Source organism: Erpetoichthys calabaricus, chromosome 1 (assembly GCF_900747795.2).
Source record: "Erpetoichthys calabaricus chromosome 1, fErpCal1.3, whole genome shotgun sequence".
Classification (NCBI taxonomy): Eukaryota; Metazoa; Chordata; class Cladistia; order Polypteriformes; family Polypteridae; genus Erpetoichthys; species Erpetoichthys calabaricus.
Genome location: NC_041394.2, coordinates 150,026,458 through 150,049,822, shown reverse-complemented (window position 1 = coordinate 150,049,822; position 23,365 = coordinate 150,026,458). Strand labels below are relative to the sequence as shown.

The 23,365-nt window shown below is 36.5% G+C and overlaps 1 protein-coding gene across 3 annotated transcripts in view; it reads right to left on the bottom strand.

The window, feature by feature from the left end:
* Nucleotides 1-6,435: 6,435 nt before the first annotated feature.
* dyrk2 (dual-specificity tyrosine-(Y)-phosphorylation regulated kinase 2) overlaps nucleotides 6,436-23,365 on the bottom strand; it is a 34,166-nt gene continuing 17,236 nt past the window's right edge. For all 3 annotated transcript variants that reach the window (XM_028807226.2, XM_028807252.2, XM_028807235.2), the window contains exon 3: nucleotides 6,436-13,858. In XM_028807226.2, the coding sequence (XP_028663059.2) occupies nucleotides 12,254-13,837 (1,584 nt within the window). In that variant the 5' untranslated portion in view covers nucleotides 13,838-13,858 and the 3' untranslated portion in view covers nucleotides 6,436-12,253. The remainder of the gene's footprint in view (nucleotides 13,859-23,365) is intronic.

The following is a 23,365-nucleotide window of genomic DNA, read 5'->3' as shown; positions in this document are numbered from 1 at the left end:
TTGTCATATAAAGTGCAATATTGTCCAAATAATCCTTCAGAAGGTGTTGCAACACAAACAAAGGGTTTGCAAGTAATCACTGAAAGTTGGGACATCTGTAAGAATTGTTAACATCAAGTTTCAAGGCTTAATTAACTTCCAGTGCTGCAGAAATGCTGTAAGCTGTTAACCCTTTACTTGTTCCCAGAAAAAAAAGACTTTTTAAACAACTCTACATATCACATTTTGTAAAAATGAAAAATTGTGTTAATCTAAACTTGATTTTTTAACCTTTGGTAGTTTACAGGTTACCTTTGTATCATTTCAATTTAATAAATGGACTTGAACTGCTTTGATTTCAATAAAATACACCAAAGTAGGAAAAAGGCCCTGGACAAGGCCCCACTCCATTGCACAGCCCACTCACGCACACACTGCCACTGGGCTGAGTTTATAATGGCTAAATAACACACAGCATGAATATAACAGGAGAACTAGTATCTCCAAAGGAACACTCATGCAGACACAGGAATATTGACCAGATGTGGGATTCAAACACAAGATAATGAATCCGTGAAGTTGGAAATCAAAACACTGTGCTGCACATATCAGCAAATTCGGAGGAACAGAAAAAACAAGCCGATTCAATTAAGAGCAATTAGCAATAATGATTCTAGAGTTGAATCTTGTTTTAGTCTTTTTGCTTTCTATTTCACATATTCTTTAAAAGCAGTGCGTAATGGCCATGGCCTTTATAACATCTCAACAAACCATCTAAAATAAAAATGAAATATTTGGAATTACCACTAATTATCTAATTCTTTGTTATCTTCAGTTAACCTTTTGTATAGTCAGTTTGACTACTACGCTACATTTAAGTTCACCACATTTTCGTATCAAGGCCAACTTAATGCTGAAAATGAGGTGACGAAGGCCATATAATGAACCTATGGGAAATCACTAAAGGGGGAAAAAAAGGCACGTGTTCAGTCTTCTCCCAAGGACAAGTTTCCAGAAATGGCTGCCTAGTGAGAAGCACCACAGATTAAGTTCTCTATAAGCAGTAACACATATGTCGCTGTCCAGCAGGACTTCAAATTCCACAGCTCAAAGTTTGTCAATCAAAGCCTTTGCTAATGCAAGAATTCCTGTAAAACCACAACCTGCCCTTAGGCTGTTAAGGAATACAACACAAGCAAGAATGGTTGCCAAACCTGTATAAACAAAGAAACAAATACGGGCAAATACAAAAATCACTGTGGCCAGCAGGTAAACAAACAGCAAATGGCTAGAGGCTCAGGAGGTTTACATAAAGCCCTCTTCACTGATATGATTATACCTTGGGAATGCTTGAATATTATAAAAAGAGCAAATGCTATGCTAGAATTCTATGCTGGAGTCCTTAACATAAACACATTTTCTTATTTTTGCATGAGAAATATTTAGCCTCCAAAATTCAGCACCCCATCCTTGAGCATTATTATCTGTTAATTTTTACACATAAGCAAAGCACACACTTTAAATAATAAAACCATGACAAATTCTCTATTATTAGAGCATGCCAGGGACCTGGGTTTAGTGTCCCCATGTTCGTGAGGGCTCTCTTTAGCCTCCCTCTACCCCCAACTCAGGGTATGTAAGTTAGGTTAATTGGCGACATTAGCTGTTTCAGTGCAAGCTTGTGTGGCAGTGCGCAAATATGCCAAGCAATTATCTGCTGATTCATTCAGCACTGGTTTCTTCCGTGTGGCTGATAATTCCAGCATTTGATCCAGTTCTCATACAGTATACTGTATGTTGATTTAAAATAAGGTTTAAAATATGGTTCAAACATTTCCATTAATAAACTCTATATACCAATTCTTTTTTCTTTATCTGGATTCCAGAAAACCTGACCTGAATGCTAGACCACTACTGGGATTAGTCCTGTAGATATACTGTATGAATTTAGTGGCTTGAAATTACTGAAACTTGGATGAAACTGACCTGGTCAAGGGGAGACGATTCAAAGTTCATGACGAATGTACTCTGGGCCAAAGATGAACTGAAAATGACAGTAATCTGCTTTGTCAATTCCAAGAAGATTGAAACTCTCAGAAAATAGCAAAAAGTGGTGTATCTTGCCTGTTTAAAACCATCAGTCACTAAAACCCAAAGCCAAGCCTCTGTGCTGAATGAATGACACAATACCGTACTTTTGACTATTCTGGTGTGGAAATTAATTTGTCAACTGTAAATATTGGATCTGTTCACTGCACATTTACTGTATAACCATTCCCATAGAATTCCTGGCAAGAGTCACGTGGCCAGCATGGTCTTTAATTAATAGAATTTGGGCTCCCTTCCTTCATATTGCTGGATGAAATGTTTAGATATATTTTGTTTAATGGGCAAAGGAGATTCCAACTCCTAGATGTGCAGCTGAATTTGTTTAAGTCTTAAGAGTGAATTATAAGTGCCTTAAAAGTAAAATAAAAGCATTCAACAATGAATAACAAATTTTGCCAATACAGAAAGGTAGAGGAGGAATAGCCCCTCAGTCGGCAGGAAGTTGCAGAAAATTACCCCACTATCACAGTATTGATAGACTTTTCAGGAAGGAAAGGTTCCATCTATCTAGTAATATGAGCAGGTGCCAGGAATCTGTGTATACAATCTCATGCTTAATACAGGCAAACAAGTTATAATAAAAAAGAAACAGTTAACAGTTTCAGAGGAGGGGGAAATCAATAAAGAACAATGGTGTACTACTTTTGTCATTATACATTACCAATCCACTGAAGAAGCCTATTTGGGGCTTTTTTTTAAACCTGCATTCCCACAATCAACACACTGCAAATGGTGACACTGCTGCAATAATTATAATCCCAAAATACCTGGTCCTCTTTTAAATGATCGAGAAAAAGGGGGAAAAAAAAAAGAGCAGTTTCCAAGCATTGTTACATAAAAGTCAGGTACTTCAGTTTCAAAACTAGGACCATCTCTCTCCTCCAGCTAACAGAAGTGCCGAATTATACCAAATTCGGAAATCTTCTCAAGTCATGAAAATGCAGATTTACATGTTCATGAGAATTTTAAACATACACTAAATGGACTAAGTATTGGGTCCCACCTCTTAATCATTGAAATCCGGTGTTTCAATCTGACCCATTGCCAAAGATGTATATAATCAAACACCTGGCCATACAGTCTTCATTTACAAACATTTGTGAAACAAATTGGGTCGTTCTACAGTGCTCGGAAACTTCAAGCGTGGTACTGTGATAGGATGGCACCTTTGCACTAAGACGGTTTGTGAAATTTCATCCCTGCTGGATATTTCACGGTCAACTGTAAGTGGTATTATTGGAAAGTGGAAGCATTTAGGAACAACAGGAACTCAGCCACGAAGCGGAAGACCACGTAAAGTCACAGAGCAGGGTCAACAACTGCTAAGGTGCATGGTGTGTAAAAGTCAGCAACGCTCTGCTGATTCCATGGCTGAAGAGCTCCAAACCTCCACTGACATTAATGTAACCACAAAAACTGTGCAGCGGGAGGTTTCCATGGCCGAGCAGCTGCATGCAAGCCTCACATCACCAAGTTCAATGCCAAGGGTCAGATAGAGTGGAGTAAAGCATACTACCACTGACCTGTGGAGCAGTGGGAACGTGTCCAATGGAGTGACGAATCACACTTCTCTGTCTGGCAATCAGATGGGCGAGTATGGGTATGATGTATGCCGGGAGAACATTACCTTCCTGACTGCATTGTGCCAACTTCGAAGTTTGGTGGAGGGACAATGGTGTGGGGCTGTTTCCAGGGTTTGGGCTCAGTCCCTTGCTTCCAGTGAAGAGCACTCTCAGTGCTTCAGCATACCAAGACATTCCGGACAATTCTATACTTCCAACTTTGTGGATGCAATTTGGGGAAGGCCCTTTTCTCTTCCAGCATGACTGTGTCCCAGCGCACAAAGCAAGGTCCATAAAAACATGGTTGGATGAGTTTGGTGTGGAAGAACTTGACTGGCACACACACAGCCCTGACCTTAACCCCATCATAAACCTTTGGGATGAACTGGAATGGAGATTGAGAGTCAGGCCTTCTAATCCAACATCGGTGCCTGACCTCATAAATGCTCTACAAAATGAGTGGGCACAAATTCCCGCAGAAACACTCCAAAATCTTGTGGAAAGTCTTCCAAGAAGAGTGGAAGCTGTTACAGGTGCAAAGGGGAGACCAACTCCATATTAAAGTTTATGGATTTGAATACAACATCATTTAAGTCCCTGCTGGTGTAACAGTCAGGCATCCCAATGATTTTGTCTATATAGTGCATGCTTGAATATATTCAATTGATATTTCAATTATTAAATATTCCAATCTTCAGGATTAAGTGACAGCCATCCTACAAGCACAAGGACTTAAAGAGTGCTAAAAATCACCCAGAGCTATGTTTTGACGACATACTGGTGGTCTGTTATACCCTGTATCCGAGTACTAGCAGGTTTACTGTGGATAGATACTTCACATCCACTTATGCAATTAAAAAAAGTAGGATAATTGAAGTCAAGAGTTTTTCAGGAATTGACACATTTTTGCCTATAGAAAACAATTTAAGTTTAACTAAAATACAATAAAAAGTGAATGATACAGCTGTGTAAGTGCATTACAGTGCTTACCATGTACTGCAGTAGTGTGGCCAAAGTGTCATGATATCATCATGTCATGGAATTCTTGGAAACCCCAATTGCTTATTACCGATTTCAACAAAGAACATTACAAATACATGTCCTTTTTGCAAATTTAAACTTAAATGGTCTTTATTAATTTCTATTATCAAAAATGATTAAATTTCCTCTTGTATGTAACAATGCATCAGTTTTTTTGAAATCTGCACATTGATATTCAGGATGGTACATCAGTTTATTACACTGCAGTATATAATAGCCAATCCACAAAATAAAGTCACCAGCCAGGGGAAACCTGAGGCACTGCTCTATATACAAGTACATATATTCTGAATCTTAAATACTGCAGTGTACAAAAAGCTTACCTACACTAAAGCATTTGAGAAAATGCAGGAGGAGAATTATAATACTTTTAAATTTTTACTGTCGCTACACAGAAAACATCCAGACTAGTAGCATCACCCTGCAATATGTTAACAAAGCCACTCATCACAGAAGGCCTGGGCAGAAAGTTATTATCAATACTGAGGAAAACCTGAGAGCAATGTTAACATCATCTGTAGAGATCTGTTCTAGATACAACTTTAATGAAGCCTTTGCCATATTATAAAAACACCAATCACCCAAAGCAAAAAGTGTTTACAAATCTACAGACTGGCAGGCAGCACCAAATTGTCAGGATTCTGAGCAGCAGCTTCAAACTTTTTTTTGTCTGGAAGTCATGTGTGTCAAGAACACTTAGTGCGCAATCACTTAACATCAGGTCAATGCTATATTATACTCATTGCACTGTACATGGCACATTTTTAGCAATTTCTGCATGCAGTTTAATTTTTCTATGTGATTTTTATTTCCATCTTTTTGGTTCATGCCTTATACAACAGTTTCCCTTTATTCTGAATTGCTTACGTTTTTCTACTTAATATTAAAATTTACATGAATGTACCACACACAAATACAGACAGAATTAACTAGAAAATCTTTTAGTTATCATTCTATATTAAAGTAGAACTCTCAAAATCATTACTAACTTTCTCTTTTAAACAAAGAAATCTATATTTTTCTTCAAATGCAAAATCTACTTACTGCAGAAGGCCACCTTTGAGGGGAAAAAGCAGTGAAAGATCCTAGAATTACAGGTTAGCATTCAAAGAAAAATAAAAAAACCTGTTCTTCATTTCAAAAAAGCGCAACAAATCAGTTTAATAAAGATACCAAAGCATTATTTTCTACAAATAACCACAGATTCCCAACCCTCTGAATATTTACACATAATATAAATTCCAACCAATATCTTACCTGCATGATCAGAGGGTCACAGTTTAAGTGACGGTCTTCAAAGAGAACAAGATGCAAGTCTACTGTACAGCGCAAATGCAGGGCAACAAGAGAAAGGATTCGGTAGATTTGAGGTGAATGATGTTCCTATTTTAGATGAGATTTTAAGTTGAACTGAAACGCAATACAGGTTACAAGTTATATATGGGATGAGCCATATCCTTCAGCTTAAGGGGGAATCACATACTCAAGGATACTGATGGAAATTATGGGGAAGTGCATTTAAAGCTGAAGCCAGGAAGCACATTTTTAATGCAGAGTTGTGGGACTCTGTAACAAACTAGCAAAACATGTAGTTGAAGCAGAAACCTTGATAACCTTTAAGAAGATCCTGGATGACAGTTTAGCTATTAGCTAAACAATCAGGCTTGATAGACTGAATGGTCTCCTCTCGTTCGTCAAATTTCTTAATTTCTTATGTTCTATATATAGAAATATACACAGAGAGTCTTATTTATTTTTGATTTTATTTTTAAATTGCTTTTTTCTGGCCACAACAATAAAATTTAACATATAAACACTAAAAAATGTCCATACTTCTATCATCATCTGTACAATAAATACAGTATCATAGAACTGGCCACTATATTTAAAGTCCACTAAAACATAGTCAATGTCAAGTGGAAACAGCAGCAATTTAACTCTCGCCCCTTCAAAAAAAAAAAAAAAAAAAAAAACAAAAACAAAAAAAAATAATACTTACATATTTACACATCCACATTCATTCCATGGTAATTTTCACATCGGTGCACTACACACTGCAGCATTATAAAAACACATCTAATTTGTTGCTCAGTTATAAGAGGAGAATTGCCATCTCCAATTTAGGACTTCACAATTAAAAGCAAAAGGTACAATTTTCCAAAAACAATAAGTCTTGAATTTGTTTAAATTTTTATTTATTTTATTATTTTTTTTACAAAATTTATCATACCACTGTGTAACAGAGGGCAATACCAACTGTAAACATATGGTAGAAGAAAAATCTCAAATACATCCATCCATGTCAAAACATTAGATCCCAGTATTATGCTACATTAATTAATTATTGTGTTTTTGTAACAGTTCACTTTATAAGTGAGAAAACACCCACCCTCACCCCTGTCACTTGAAAAAGGCTCCCATTCATTACGTTAAAAGTAGTTAACCAGATGTTAAGTTTACCCAAATGCACTATTACAAATATCCTGGCATTGTACGTAATTGCCAGAAACAAAAAGGAATGCACTTTGGTATATACCAAATGCCCTGGGGTTGATTTGCTTTATGCCCCTGTCTAATACATTAATTACACAACAAAATGTGAGGTAACTTCTTTTATATTATTTATTTGCGCTGCTGCATTTTTTTTTACATTACTTAGCATCAGCCAAATATTTTAAACAGGATAAGACATTAAAAAAAAGCTTATGAGAAGGCCACCTGATGCCTATAATTAAAAAAGACACCCCTGCAAAAATTCTGCTTTCAAAAAGTGTTTAAGAAAAAAAAACACAAGCAGTAATAGGGGTGCTTATAATTTAAAAAAAAGGTGACACTAAAACTGCATTTAAAAATGCTTGTAATTCAATAATAAACACCAGGGCTTGACACCAAGTAAACAAACAAAACATGGCATTGATAACAAAAGGCACATTGTTTTAACACTAAGGGCACAATTCTATATGGTTAAAGTGAAAAATTTCTCTAGTCATTCCTCAGCTCATTTGTTTGTGCAACAGGACTGTCTCCTGTTACAGATGGATATCCTTGTGGACTGCAAGGTAAGCCCTGTTTGGTTTACACACTCCTAGCAACAAGGAAAATAGCTAGAGGCCCTCGCTACTCCACAAAATTGCCTACTTTTCAGTCAGAGCCCTTGTTCTTAGCACTGGTGGCAGAGCAGAGTGTCATGCGAATTTCCTTCCCTTTTTAATAATTGATGGGATTCCAGAAAGCTGACTAAGTCAGTCTTGTGCAATAGCAACATGAAATGCAAGACTCAAGTTCTGTGGTTGACTAGGCACAATCAAGCCTGAATTGTTTCCAGTAGTGTTTTAAAAAAATACAAGACACCAAACAATGGCCACATGGTACCAGAAAAGTACTGCAGTAATATCTATTATTTAAAAGACAATCAAATTTAGCTAGTTAGAATGTGACTAAACTAGTCACGAAGGTAGCACTGTATTCAATGCATTGTTTTTAACAATAGCCCAGAATAAACAAGCATTTTAGGACCTTACATTAATGTATTCTAAGGGACAGCAAATATCAGTGCATTTAATTTCAGTATTTTCTAACTTACATAAGTTAACACATAGATGAAACATGGTTCTTTAGCTAAAGTGAGTATTTTGCTTAGGTTTTCATATACTATTCAATCTGCACAAAGAACAATAACGAGGATAATGTAAGTCAGCAAAACAGGATAAAAATTGTTATGGCCTCAGAATTCACCCCCAAATAAAAATGGGGCTACAAAATGAGTCGTTTTTATTTTGAAGCATGTTAAATTTGGATGATAAGTAGAAGCATGCTGGCAAGTAGTCCTTTTTTTTTTTTTTTTTAAACCAAAACCTTTCCTTATGCACCCAAACTGTCACTCTGTCACTCTTTAGTAGACTTGTTACAAGCCCCTCCCAACTCTGCAACGATTTACATTCTCTTAATAAAAGCCCTGATTTTTCCACCTTTTTAAATAAACATACGTCTTCAAGCTTCTCTAACCTTGCCAAGTTTGTGTCTATCTTTCTCTGATTGTAAACCTAGGCAAAATCCTTTGTACCATTGTAATCGTAATTTCACCATTTATAAAACACACCAGTAGGCCTGGAGGTTTCTATAGCACTACTTAAAAACAAACCTTCCAGCCATCCTCTCTTACAAAGTCACCTCCCACTAACTACAACCTCAGAGAGATCACAAGAGCTGCTGTCTCCCAGTAGCTTTGTCAGAACTACATCCAAATGATTGCTATAGCAATATCAACAACAAAGACCAAGCAATGCCATGGTGTACAGCTAAGTGCTTAGGCCTCATCTCTACAAATAAGAAAAGTACTCTATGAGCAAGTATATGTGTGCGTACCACCAGCACCACAAAAACCTAGCAAAACACAAGAAGGTCACAAATGAACAGGTAACACTGAAAATATTCTTCACCTGCCGAACTGCCATTAGATTAGGGCTGTCAGTTATTAATATAGAGTTCTAACTTTTCTTCGGATCTTTATTTGTTTTCCTAAGCATTTTCCAAAAAGGTGCAACATGAAAACATATGGTTATATAAAAGTATTATCATTTTAAAAACCTGTAACTGTGTGAAAACACAACCTGGATCCTATATGGCTTGTGGTATTTTTTATTATTTTTTTTTAATTTTTGAAGTTGCCTGATATGCAACACAAAATCGTATCTTATGCTGCTCCTTTGCATATTGCTGCTGAAAGTTCCCTGTAATTTTAATTTCATAATTGTATTTTTTCTTTAAAGAGGAATGTTAAGAATATGAGGCACCTGACATTTCTTTGAAGTAAACACATTTATGACTATATATATTTTTTGCATGATTACCTCATGGTCTTTGCAGTATTTTCTTTATAATCAAGACCATATCAAAGAGGTTTCTCGCAGAGTATCTGCAAAGATTATTTTTAATCACTATGCATCTCTCAAGACATACATAATTTACAGATAGATAGATAGACAGACAGACATATTGATAGATCCAAAAAAGCACATACAGATAAAACCGAGTGCAATATAAAATTTACTTTGCCAATGGAAAACCCACCCATACAGTAACTCGTAAATTTACCTCTCAATGAGTATACCATATTATTATTCAGTATTAACCATTTCCATTTAAATAAATGTAGATATTAATATTTCTAACCAAATATTTACTTAACTCCCACAACAAAGTTTATGTATCATAAATGCATTTATAATCTTTTGACTGTGGTAGACCTTTGGTGTTCCTTAACTTCTAACGGGTGCTGATAATCTCTGCAAGCAATCAGTATACTCAAGGCTCTAGACTAGACTATCTCAATGAAATCCATCAATACTGGTGTGTTAACATCCCTGTGATATGCCCTTGTAACATACAGAAATATATGTATGAACATGCACAAAGAATTTAAGCTTTCATATTTATCTGTCTAAGCACAAATAAACCTGGAGACTAAAACCTTATTTGAACACTACACTATGAAATAATCCATTATTCATGATTGTCTTCTGAGGTCACAACATGTATTAATAATCAGTATCCTCATCTGAACTGACAGAGGCATGTTATTGCATGTCAACTATCACATTACCCACCATCCCCAAATGGTCTTTTCTTTGATTAATTTCCTTTAATAAATGACATGTTGAATTAAAACAAAGGCAAAAAAAAAAGAAAACCAAGCGCTATACTGGCAAAAAAAAAAAAAGACAACACTAAGGAAGATTTTATTCTACGTAATTTAATTACTGTTAAAACCTATAGCAGGTCTAGAGGACAGACTTGAGTTTTACTGTTTTACTTTGACTACCAGAGGGTGATCTGCAGAACATGTACTCCAAAATCTAATTTTCTTGACTCAATGGTGATTTTCTCATCTTGCTTGTTTGTGTTCTGGTAATTAAGTAAGACCTGACCTGTTCATCAATGGGAGATTGTATGGAACAACCTTTTTTGATTTTCATGTCAAGATATTCTGCCTAAACATTTTAACAACAGGAATTCGGTAAACTACAGTGGGGCACGCAATGGAATATTTTTAATAATATACTGCACATCTGCAATGTAATTTTTCTACATTTTATAAGAAACGAATGGACACGAGAAAGACCAGTGCATGTGACTTGAAGAAATTATAACACTGCAATTTCAAAAGATCAATATTATAAAAATGCATCAGGGTTTATTTATTTTTGTTATCTTTTCTTGTTCAATTACATTTGTAATTGAATTTATAATCAGTAATTACAGTCTTCCACTTAATACCATGCTATACACGATTAAACATGGAAACACCTAAAACTACAAACTATGGAACTTTGGTTTCCTTAATTTTTAACCCATTCAAAAACAACATTTTTAACCAGAAATGAAGGAGCGAACAGCAAAAAATAAAAAGTTGGGAAACGAGTAATTTTACGGTTGGATTAAAATGGTATGAAAATGTACATATGAAAGAATGCAGGCAGGTATAAAAGTATGTTTATCTATATGGTTATAAAGGTATGTATGTGTGTGTGTCTATCTATCTATCTGGGATCGAACCTATGGCTGAAGACCTTCTTGAGCCTGACCCCTTTGACCTCACTTCCTGTCTTCCCCATTAAAAGCCTCCACCTTTTCCCTATTCCCTCAGCTCTGTTTTGGACTCGGTTTTGTGCACAGCAGTGCTATCAATAATCTCGATTTGCAGCCAGGAAACCATATACACGGGTGTCTGCCCCAAACCTTGCTATGGCTCTTTGTGGCAATATTATATATATATTTATATATATATATTACACATACACACACACATACATTTATACGTACAATGACTACTAAAACATAACTGCAGAGAAGCTCCTATTGTAATACAATATATTTTATTTAATATAAAGCCCTAGTTTTGTAAATAGGCCAACAAGTTCACAGTATGAAACATGTACAAGCAACTATTAGGGAGAAACAACATATGCATAATGCAGAATTTTACTAAAGGCAAATACACAATCGCACATACTTGCTCAAAGACAACCTTGTCTGATCTTTGTTGCACATGGCAGATCTGAATTGTGTCCTCTATATCCCTATACTGTTTACTGCTAACAAACAGAATACACTACTAAGGCAGAGAATCTAAAGAGAGAAGTGTCAGGAGTATAAATAAAGTTTTCAAATCCTAAAATATTCTAGCGGCCAGCCACTAAATTTTAATGAGGGGATATTTAAAAAATAAAAAAAAAGGTATTGAAAATATACTGATGCCAGCTTTTTGCTTCATTTTAACACAGACCGAATGGCTGTCAACAACCTCAGTCTCAAGCTAGATTTACAGGACTGTCCCCAGCTTATTTTAATAAATATGTATTTGAAAATTTTTTCATAAAAGAAAAAAGTGCTAAAAATGTATCTTATAGTGAATAATTAAACAAATAAGTCCAAAATGTTAACTTCCAATTAAATAAGGCTCAGTGATTCATTATTAAATGTATTCCCTCTTAATTTTCTTTCAGTGTGACGTCTTCATTGACTCCTCATCAACTGATTTTTAATTTCAACTTTTTAAACATTTAGCTGACTAATTTTGGCAACACGGTCCTCTGTTGAATATTCCCATTGGCATCAGTCATCTGTGCCAAGTTAGTTCTTAATTTTGATGCAGAGCCTGAAGTTGGAGGTAATTTGGAAATTGACGTAATAGCACCAGAGCTTTCTGTGATCCGTTTAGAGGAGGTTTTCTCCCCAGTTGGTGGTTTTGGCAAGCGTCTTCGAAGCCAAGGATGTCGTAAGGCCTGACTTGGGGTCATACGCAGGGATGGATCCCACTCCAAACACTGTTTTAGGAAGTCAAGGAAAAGTGGGTCGTCACAGCCCTTTAGAGCTGTCACCCATTCCTTGCTCCCTGGAGGTCCTCTTAGTTTCCCCCTACGAGAACGCCCACCGTTAAGAACCACGGAATTGTCAGGCAAGGTTGTGACAGTGCAATACCGAGGATATCCCTTGGAGCTTACAAAATTTTTGGCTCTTTTTGATGAATCCAACAGTTTTTGTGATGGCATGCCTAAGAGCTCAATCATGCATGCCAATTGGTCCCCTTCATCTTCTCCTGGTAAGAGAGGGTAACCCGTCAACAACTCTGCTAAGATGCAGCCCAAACTCCACATATCAATAGGCATACCATATCTTGAGCCAAGAATGACTTCTGGTGCACGATAAAACCTTGACTGAATATAGGTGTAGACCCGCTGGTGTTCATAGCAGCTTGAGCCAAAATCAATAACCTTAATTCCACTTCTACCTTGCTGCTTTAGCAAAATATTTTCTGGTTTAAGGTCACAGTGGATAATTCGGTTTTTGTGCAAAGCATCCAAGCACTGTAGGATTGAGTGGGCAAATTTACGGACCAGAGGCAGACTGAAGCCCTGAAACTTGTTCTTTTTAATCAGCTCGTAAAGATTCATACTCAGTAGCTCAAATGTCATGCAGATATGGTTGCGGAATGTGAAGCTCTCCAGCATATGGATGACATTCATGGTGTTATCCTTGTCTTGCTTGCGCAGGTGCTCCAAGATGCGGATCTCTTCTGCTGCTTGCCGGTGAAACCTCTTTTCATTGCGAACCATCTTTAGGGCCACATGCTGATGCATCTTGTGGTCATAGGCCTTAACCACTTGGCCAAAGCTACCCTTGCCAATGACTTTCAGCACCTCATAGCGATAAGCAATATGGTCATGGGGTACGTGGATATAGGAGCCCTGGTCGTCATCATACCCACCATTGTTGGAACCCCCAATCACACCTTGGCGTTTCTTTGCATTTGGACCCGTAAAATAGATTTCAGGGTAGTTGAAGACTTCATGGTGCTCAAATGCAGTTAGTTTAGGCATATATTGCTTCATAGCCTGCTCTGGTGACATTGGAGAAGCTTTTGACTTCCCTGTCCCATCTGAAGACTTAAGAGAACTGGAACTTCCTTGGCGCATCTGGGCAATTTCCAATTGCCTTTCCTGGACAGACGGCAAGCTGGATTTACCTACTGGCGTGATTCCATTAGGCTGAGTCGTTAAAACCGTTCTCTTGCTGTTACTGTTGTCTTCAAAAAGTTGCTGAACATGGATCTGCTGGTGGTTACCAATGCGCAGATGGTCATTCATTATGTGCTTATTGCCACTGACCTGAAAATAGTGAAAGAAACACAATGAGCCATGATGCAAAATATTGGTGTTTTAAGAAAAACCCAAGCAAGCTTTGCTATAATTCACCCAAACTAAAAGAAAACATCCGCCCATTTGCTGGAAGCATCCTTAAATTAAAAATGACACTTTCATACCCACTATAATTTTTTTCATATATAAAAAACTTTCCCAATTGGCATATTTATAGTACTATACAAATTTGCAAATGCCACATTTACAAAATTACACAATATGCCATACAATAAAAATAAAAAAAATTAAGAATTCACATTTTTCACAATCTTTCAGTTTCTTGAGGCTATTTCATGATTTTAATGTAATACAAAATTAAGTAAATTAAGTTTAAGCAAAACTATCTGTGAAAACAAGAGATTAAAATATATCTTTATAACAATCTATCTAATTTAGCCCAAATGGTTCTGCCTAGAATTCTGTGAGCATTTTAAAATATGGGCGGCACAGTGCCTCGCAGTTAGGAGACCTGGGGACTTGGGTTCGCTTCCCGGGTCCTCCCTGCATGGAGTTTGCATGTTCTCCCTGTGTCTGCGTGGGTTTCCTCCGGGCGCTCCGGTTTCCTCCCACAGTCCAAAGACATGCTGGTTAGGTGGATTGGCGATTCTAAATTGGCCCTAGTGTGTGCTTGGTGTATGGGTGTGTTTGTATGTGTGCTGCGGTGGGTTGGCACCCTGCCCGGGATTGGTTCCTGCCTTGTGCCCTGTGTTGGCTGGGATTGGCTCCAGCAGACCCCCGTGACCCTGTGTTTGGATTCAGCGGGTTGGAAAATGGATGGATGGATTTTAAAATATAATCATACAACAATATTTCTAATGCTATTTGGTTTATTGATATTTGTATTGCCTTTAGTGGATACTTAATTTCAGAAGATTATATTGTATCTTTATCAAAATACCTTTTTAAAATAGTAGATGGATAAGCTCTTTCACAAATGTATGATATATACTCATAACTATGTTACAAACATCTGTCTATTCGTTTTAATCTCAAAATTACTTTGTTAATGAAAGTAAAGCGATCATTCAAATCATTAGCTATTGAAACTGGAGTAAAAAACACTTGGCAGCACAAATTAATTGGAACAATGCACAGCTCACAAAGACACTTGAGCATTCCCTGCATTTAAGTAATATCAGAATACAGTTAATATTGTGACGAGGAAAAACACAGCTCAGGGAGCAAATTATGTGGATAGCTCCCATATAATAATATGCAATCCAGAAGACAGGCACATACAGTATCTGTACATGTGTTAACAGAGTTGCCTATTAGGATTTTTACTGAAATATCTAAGATAGAATGTTTGTATCTTTCACTTTTTACTTTCTCGTATATGAGGTATAGGGAAAGTATTGTAATCATCCAAAAATTTGATGTCAAGATTTTGATGAATCTCGAGGCTTTAGACCTCCCTGACTTTCTCATATACAAAGGCATAAAACATAGATTTCTATCAACTTCTGATGAATCTCGAGGCTTTAGACCTCCCTGACTTTCTCGTATACAAAGGCATAAAACATAGATTTCTATCAACTTCTGAGGTATTTCCACTAACCAGAAGTGATACTTTACCTTTTATTCATGCAGCTGAATGCTAATTTGATTTCGTTTGTTGTTGATGGTTCTTTAATACACATAATATAAAAATATAATCATTGTCTTGGATTTACTTCTCAAATATCCATCCCCATTTCTGAGTACACAAGAAAGTCTAGGGGAGACCACTCACGATTTTTTTATTTTTTAAATAGTAAAAGTCAATATTTTAAAAGTCCACACAACATTATACAATGTGTGTCAGGGAGTATCACATTTAAAGAGAAAAATGTGCTTGTTGGCACATACACGTTAAACTATTAGACATTATAGAACCAAAGAGTTTTGGTGAAAATGGGGTTCAGTTGACACTGAAGAGTGCAATTTCAAAGATGAAACTGAGCATATATAAACTAATTATCCTACAAAGAAGATTTGGAAGTAAATACTTAAGCAACCTACTGCAGTAACCTGTATTCTGATAGTGTAACTATATTTAACTCATACTCAATTCTCACATTAGAACTGTGCCACCCATGACTTTGACGTTTGTCCCGAAATGGATGATGAGGTGTGGTGAATGGAGAGAATTTCCCATAACTGCTGACTGATGCCTCAAACTAACCCCCTAGTGGCAATCCTGATATCAAAGTTATATACAGTATCTGATTTAGAAGCCCCCCTTAACTACACTGTTCTAATACACCAGAGATTTTTACTTTGGAGTGCTGAAGAAGAAATGTGTCCACATTAACAATAACTCTATGAAAAGAAAATCCCATAGTGCCAGTGTATCTCTACTTTAACGCTTGTAGACTAAAATTTTTATAATGTGTAAAATCAATTTCTGTGTTTCTCTTTGTTTGCAGAAAAGTCTGAAACTTTAAATTAGCTCCTTGTCTAGATTGAACTCTAACGTAATTTTGATGCTTCCCATTTGTTCCTGTGTCTGAACAGGTTGACAGTAGTAAAAAAAAAAAAAAAAATTAATAATTTGTTCTACAGTGGAAATAATGAGGCTAATGCATTCCATCAGTATGTTTGCATTAGTCACTGGTGACATCAGATACCAGCTAAGAAACTGGAATACCACCTTGCTTTGTACAAAGTTATATACAGATTACTGAGCCTTTTTAAAAAAAAAAAAAAAAGTTCTGCAATTAAATATCAAGTGTTATAAACTATCTAACCTAGAATAAGGTGGACACATATCATATACAAATATTTAACAGTGACGCATCAGCTCTTTTCATACTTCAACACTGGTGCAGTGCCCAGAGACTGTAAGTGTTTGTAGTCTGATGTATGTCCTGTTTGTAAAAAAACTCAAATAATTTTGATGTTATAAACATCAAAAAACACTTGGGAATCATGGCCACCGGCACATCTGGATCTAATTAACTAAAGCCGATGTCACATTATGCGACTTTTTGTTGTGGGGTATGTCAGAATTCCCAGTCGCAATTACTGATTAAGTCACTGCACCATGTCATTTTATCCAATTAAATATCTCAGCCAATGTCACATTTACTGACTGACTGCTGACCTTCCAGCACAGTTGTGCTTGTTCCTTATTCTGACAGCCACTAGTGTGGCTGCCTGACAGAGCCGGCACTGTACTAAGGGGTAACAGCTGCAGCAAGTTCAGCCACATTCTCTGCCCTTTATTTTTTAATCATTCTGTTATGTAAAATACAAAATAATTAGACAGGCAAGCTTTTTGTGAGGTTTACAGACTGCATGCTGCCTGACAAAACTGGCGCTGTACAAAGGGTTAATAACAGTCTCTGCCCTTTTGTTCTTTTTTCTACTCTCTTTTAGTACATAAAACATGGGACATCAGACAGACAAGCTTCTCTTCTATTTGGAGGTTCAAAACATGCTTGTCCCTTATTCCTCGCCGCTACATTCTATGCATTATACTTTTGGTTGAACGCTCATTGGTTTTAAACTCTTGCATACTCACAGACCACCCCTCTCACCACAGAGAAACCCTATTTGATTTTATCCTAGCCTGTCACAGACTATTTGGTCTCAGTCATTGCCTCCAAATGGCCAACATATAAATGAAGGCTATCACTGAAAATTCTTAGAAACAACGTCTAATGTGACATAGCTTTAACTGTAGTTCTCAAACTCATTGGTAATAAATGGCCACTTATAAACTACTTAGTCACTAACTGTAAAATAAAAACATAACATCCTACTTGTGGTCCTTTCTTCTCACGTAATATTTGTGACTCTGATCCAGTTTCAACCAAACTTATCAATGAATAAATTATAGGCACAGGAAAACAAAAAAACAAACAAGCACACAAGTAGGCATCTGAGGAGTCATATAGGAATAATACAGGAACATATTATAGAAATAGGAATAATATAGGGTGGCAATGGACATGCAAGCTACAATAGTTAACAGAATTATGCTGTGATAATTATTCGTTCACTACTCACAAGGCAATTGATTTGCTTTGAAATATATAGACTATGCACTTAGGATCAAAACTGTGCTTCCTTAGGAGTATAAAATAGTATTTGATTTTAGTAATAAATAAACAGTGTTTGATTTTATATTTTACAAAAAAGAAACCATTTGTCTTCAAGCAACATTCTGCTTTAAAATGCTCATGTTTTAGTATATCAACGGCTAAATAAATATAGAAAAAGTCCTACATATCAATGCCACTGTCCCCACCTCACAATTCCCACAAGAGTCAGAAATAATGCCGTGCATTACTGATTAAAAGAGTATGTTCAACAGGGTAACAGTTACCAAAAACAACCTGTTCTGTTCCAGTATTTACATGGGAACAGCAGTGAAAAGGGCTGCAAGAGTTGTTTGATCACAGAAATGTTAGTCTTCATTTCTACAATGGCACAAGACCAGATCTGTTCTTTTCCAGCACTTTTGCAGTGTAATGAATTTAACTTTTAGCATTTTTCTCTTAATTCTTTTTTAAACTAAAAAATTTTTCAGCGAACACATTTTCCCTCTGCAAACTGCAAACATAAGGTATGAAAAGACTTTGATAATAATTTTAACCTCAAGACAGACACATATTTTACCTGTTTTCTAAAAAGCACTCAATACTGTGACTGCTAAACCCCCTTTGGACTCTGATCTGATGGTTTAAACAAAGAAGCAAACTACAAGGCTATCTCCTTCTTCATTTTCCATTTGTGATCATTTTTACTGCAGTAGCAATAGCAATATGATGTTTCATTTTTTTGATGCAATGTTCACTTCCTCCATCTCTGTTTCCACAGATCCCCTACAACACAAGTAACACCAGAAATGTTGGTGAACAGTTAAGCTCTAATCTTCACTCTTACCTGGACATACACTCTCTGTAGACCGCTTGTCCACAGCAGTAACTTTCATACTGATATCCTTACTTGCTTCACCTAAACTGCCTGGAGGCCTCTTCTCCCCTTCTTTACATTCGCCTGTGGAGTCAAACTTCTCCAGCAAGGGTTTTCTTCACTAGGCAATATTGCAAAGGCACAACTGATCTCTTTCACACAACACCACAAAACATTTCATAAACTTAGGTGTTGCTTACACAACACAATCAGGTACACCTATTTTGAACTGTGTGAATAGGTTGAGCTGTTTTATAAACAATACATACATATTTATTGATATATATTTTACATATAATTATATATGTTATAATATTTAATTATAACATATAAATATATATTGTTATAATTATAACACACACATACACATTTTTATATTATATATATATATATATATATATATATATATATATATATATATATATATATATACATATACACACACACACACAGTGCATCCAGAAAGTATTCACAGCGCATCACTTTTTCCACATTTTGTTAAGTTACAGCCTTATTCGAAAATGGATTAAATTCATTTTTTTTCCTCAGAATTCTACACACAACACCCCATAATGACAACATGAAAAAAGTTTACTTGAGGTTTTTGCAAATTTATTAAAAAACTGAGAAATCACATGTACATAAGTATTCACAGCCTTTGCTCAATACTTTGTCGATGCACCTTTGGCAGCAATTACAGCCTCAAGTCTTTTTGAATATGATGCCACAAGCTTGGCACACCTATCCTTGGCCAGTTTCGCCCATTCCTCTTTGCAGCACCTCTCAAGCTCAATCAGGTTGGATGGGAAGCGTCGGTGCACAGCCATTTTAAGATCTCTCCAGAGATGTTCAATCGGATTCAAGTCTGGGCTCTGGCTGGGCAACTCAAGGACATTCACAGAGTTGTCCTGAAGCCACTCCTTTGATATCTTGGCTGTGTGCTTAGGGTCGTTGTCCTGCTGAAAGATGAACCGTCGCCCCAGTCTGAGGTCAAGAGCGCTCTGCAGCAGGTTTTAATCCAGGATGTCTCTGTACATTGCTGCAGTCATCTTTCCCTTTATCCTGACTAGTCTCCCAGTTCCTGCCGCTGAAAAACATCCCCACAGCATGATGCTGCCACCACCATGCTTCACTGTAGGGATGGTGCCAGGTTTCCTCCAAATGTGACGCCTGGCATTCACACCAAAGAGTTCAATCTTTGTCTCATCAGACCAGAGAATTTTCTTTCTCATGGTCTGAGAGTCCTTCAGGTGCCTTTTGGCAAACTCCAGGCGGGCTGCCATGTGCCTTTTACTAAGGAATGGCTTCGTCTGGCCACTCTACCATACAGGCCTGATTGGTGGATTGCTGCAGAGATGGTTGTCCTTCTGGAAGGTTCTCTTCTCTCCACAGAGGACCTCTGGAGCTCTGACAGAGTGACCATCGGGTTCTTGGTCACCTCCCTGACTAAGGCCCTTCTCCCCCGATCGCTCAGTTTAGATGGCCGGCCAGCTCTAGGAAGAGTCCTGGTGGTTTCAAACTTCTTCCACTTACAGATGATGGAGGCCACTGTGCTCACTGGGACCTTCAAAGCAGCAGAAATTTTTCTGTAACCTTCCCCAGATTTGTGCCACGAGACAATCCTGTCTCGGAAGGTCTACAGACAATTCCTTTGACTTCATGCTTGGTTTGTGCTCTGACATGAACTGTCAACTGTGGGACCTTATATAGACAGGTGTGTGCCTTTCCAAATCATGTCCAATCAACTGAATTTACCACAGGTGGACTCCAATTAAGCTGCAGAAACATCTCAAGGATGATCAAGGGAAACAGGATGCACCTGAGCTAAATTTTGAGCTTCACGGCAAAGGCTGTGAATACTTATGTACATGTGCTTTCTCAATTTTTTTATTTTTAATAAATTTGCAAAAATCTCAAGTAAACTTTTTTTCACATTGTCATTATTGGGTGTTGTGTGTAGAATTCTGAGGAAAAAAATGAATTTAATCCATTTTGGAATAAGGCTGTAACATAACAAAATGTGGAAAAAGTGATGCGCTGTGAATACTTTCTGGATGCACTGTACATATTATATACTAGGCAAAGAGCCCGTTTCGACAACGTAAGATGAAATGGGCACGAGTTTGTGTCAGCAGTGTATGAAGAACAAATGATTAGTAATGAAGAAGTTGTTTTGTAATGATTGCAGTCTGCTTTACTCATTACTGTACAGGCTTGTACTGTTAGTTAATGAATTTTCCAGGCCTATAGTATAATATTGAATGATGAATGTTCCAGTACAATATGGAATAGTAATAAGTATAAGCACCACAAACCTGATATAGGTGTATTGAATGAATGCGTAATTGAATCAGAATGTGTAATTAGGCCTCGAGCTATAGTCGAAATCACCTTTCAGGCATCTAGAGCTTTAATCGAAGTCGCCTTTCTCTTTAAATTTTTGCAGCCATAAATCCGCCGCCTGCCGCAATGTTGGGGTTGGATGTCGGTCTCGTAAAGTTTTTCAGGCAGCTGTGCAGAAGGCGACTGCGCATTCGGCTTCGGACGGACATGAGTGAGTGAGTGAGGAGGCAGGCGAATTATGTATTAAGAGATAATATATATATATATATATATATATATATATATATATATATATATATATATATATATATACACACACACACACACACACACACACAAAATAGACAAAGTATTTACCTACACTGGAGCCAACAATGGGCAGCTACCTACTACTTAACAGGCCATATCTACTAAACTTAAAATTAAACAATCATGGTTCACCTTACATGATAAACTGATGTAATTTTAACAAAAACAATCATCTCTTCTAACCCTTTAACTGCTGGTTTCCACAGAAAACCAAATCTTTACTAAACAACTAAGGCTGTGGCTGTTTATATAGAGTTATTTGTACATTTGCCAGTTTGCTTCTTTGGTCGTGAATCATTACGTAGTTAGCATATCTTATACAGTACTTTGTTATGATGTTGCAGACTTGGGACACTGTATTATGACATATTGAAAGTAACAATGGGCATCACACATAAGATGGCATGTAATGTCATGACTGCCATTTTTTTTCTAGGAAGACAAGAACTTCACTGTTGTAACTTTGACCAGTCCATTGGAGATGATAATACAAATGCAGAAATTAACAACTTCTTGCTTTCCCTAATAAGAGGCCATTATTTTTAACATTATTTGAAGTTCCATTAACTTAACAGACTTTGGCACTCTCTCTCAGTTTGTATTAAGGATTTTTTTTTAACAAAATCCTCTTTTGTTTATAAATTAACATATCCTAAGTGAAATTGAACACCACTTTCATAAATGAAAAATGCTGACTGTTTATACTCTGTCACTTGAAATACGTGTATATAACTCAGCTATACAGTGCTAAGTGGTGCATCACTAGGAAATAATCGTGTGACAAAGATGACAATTACATACCGTTCAAATTTTTAATTTGTGAAATACATTAACTGGGACAGTGTAAATTTTAATATAAGAAGCCAATATGTTTTACAGTCCCAGGAAGCATACAAAGAAACATAGATGTACTGTAAGTAAAAGAAAGGCACTGGGTGTAATATGTTTGATTAATCACAAGTGATGTCACCTATGGTTCCTCTGCGGTAAATTACCAAAACCACACTGACACTTAAAGAGTATTGCATTCTCTTTAATTACAGCTACGTTACATTGTATAGAATGCCTGTCCATTTCATTGGTAACAACAGAATCTGTTCTACCAAAACTAAGTTGTCCCTGAAAATGATGTGTAAGATGCCAGATTAAATGGAAAAGAAAAAAGTTGAACATCACAAAGCTACATCTTGGAAAACATAAAACTATGTGGACAGAATTGAAATTTTCAGTATTATTTTGAATATTCAAACAGTACACCACTAAATCAATATTTTGCCACATAACACTTTCAAAAATAGCCCAATTTATTGGGAAAACTGCATATCTGTTATGATATTTATTTCTATTAATTTTATGTCCGGTTGGCATGGTGCCACAGTGGTTAGCATTGCTGCTATACAGCTCAGATCGAATTTTTGGCCATAATAATGAGTCCAGCGTAGTTGGTAGATGTTTACCTAATCATCAGGGCCACTTAAAAGGCCATTGCACCATTATAATACACTCAAAACTAGGTTCAGTGCATACTTCCCCATTGACTTCATTCAATTTTGTTGAGTTCAGTGAAATTCCTGAATATTTCCACTAATTGGTGAAGCAAATTTAGTTGGGCTTGCTCATCACTGCTTATTACATACATATTTTTATGCCACATTCCGGTGAATTCATAGTCTTAGTTGTGTTGAAAGTTTGAGGATTTAAAATTTTATTTTATATTTAGTCATGGTTTTCCATTTCACTAGAGTCTAATCAAATGAATAAAAAAAGAAAATAAGGAAAGAAAAATATAGAAGTTGAAATAACCACTCTTGGAGTAATTTTGAAATGACAAACTAATCTGTAATTGAAGTCACACAGAATGTTTCTCTGTTTTAGCTCTCTAATGCTTTTCAAACACTTTTATTGTTTAATTTGAAATTT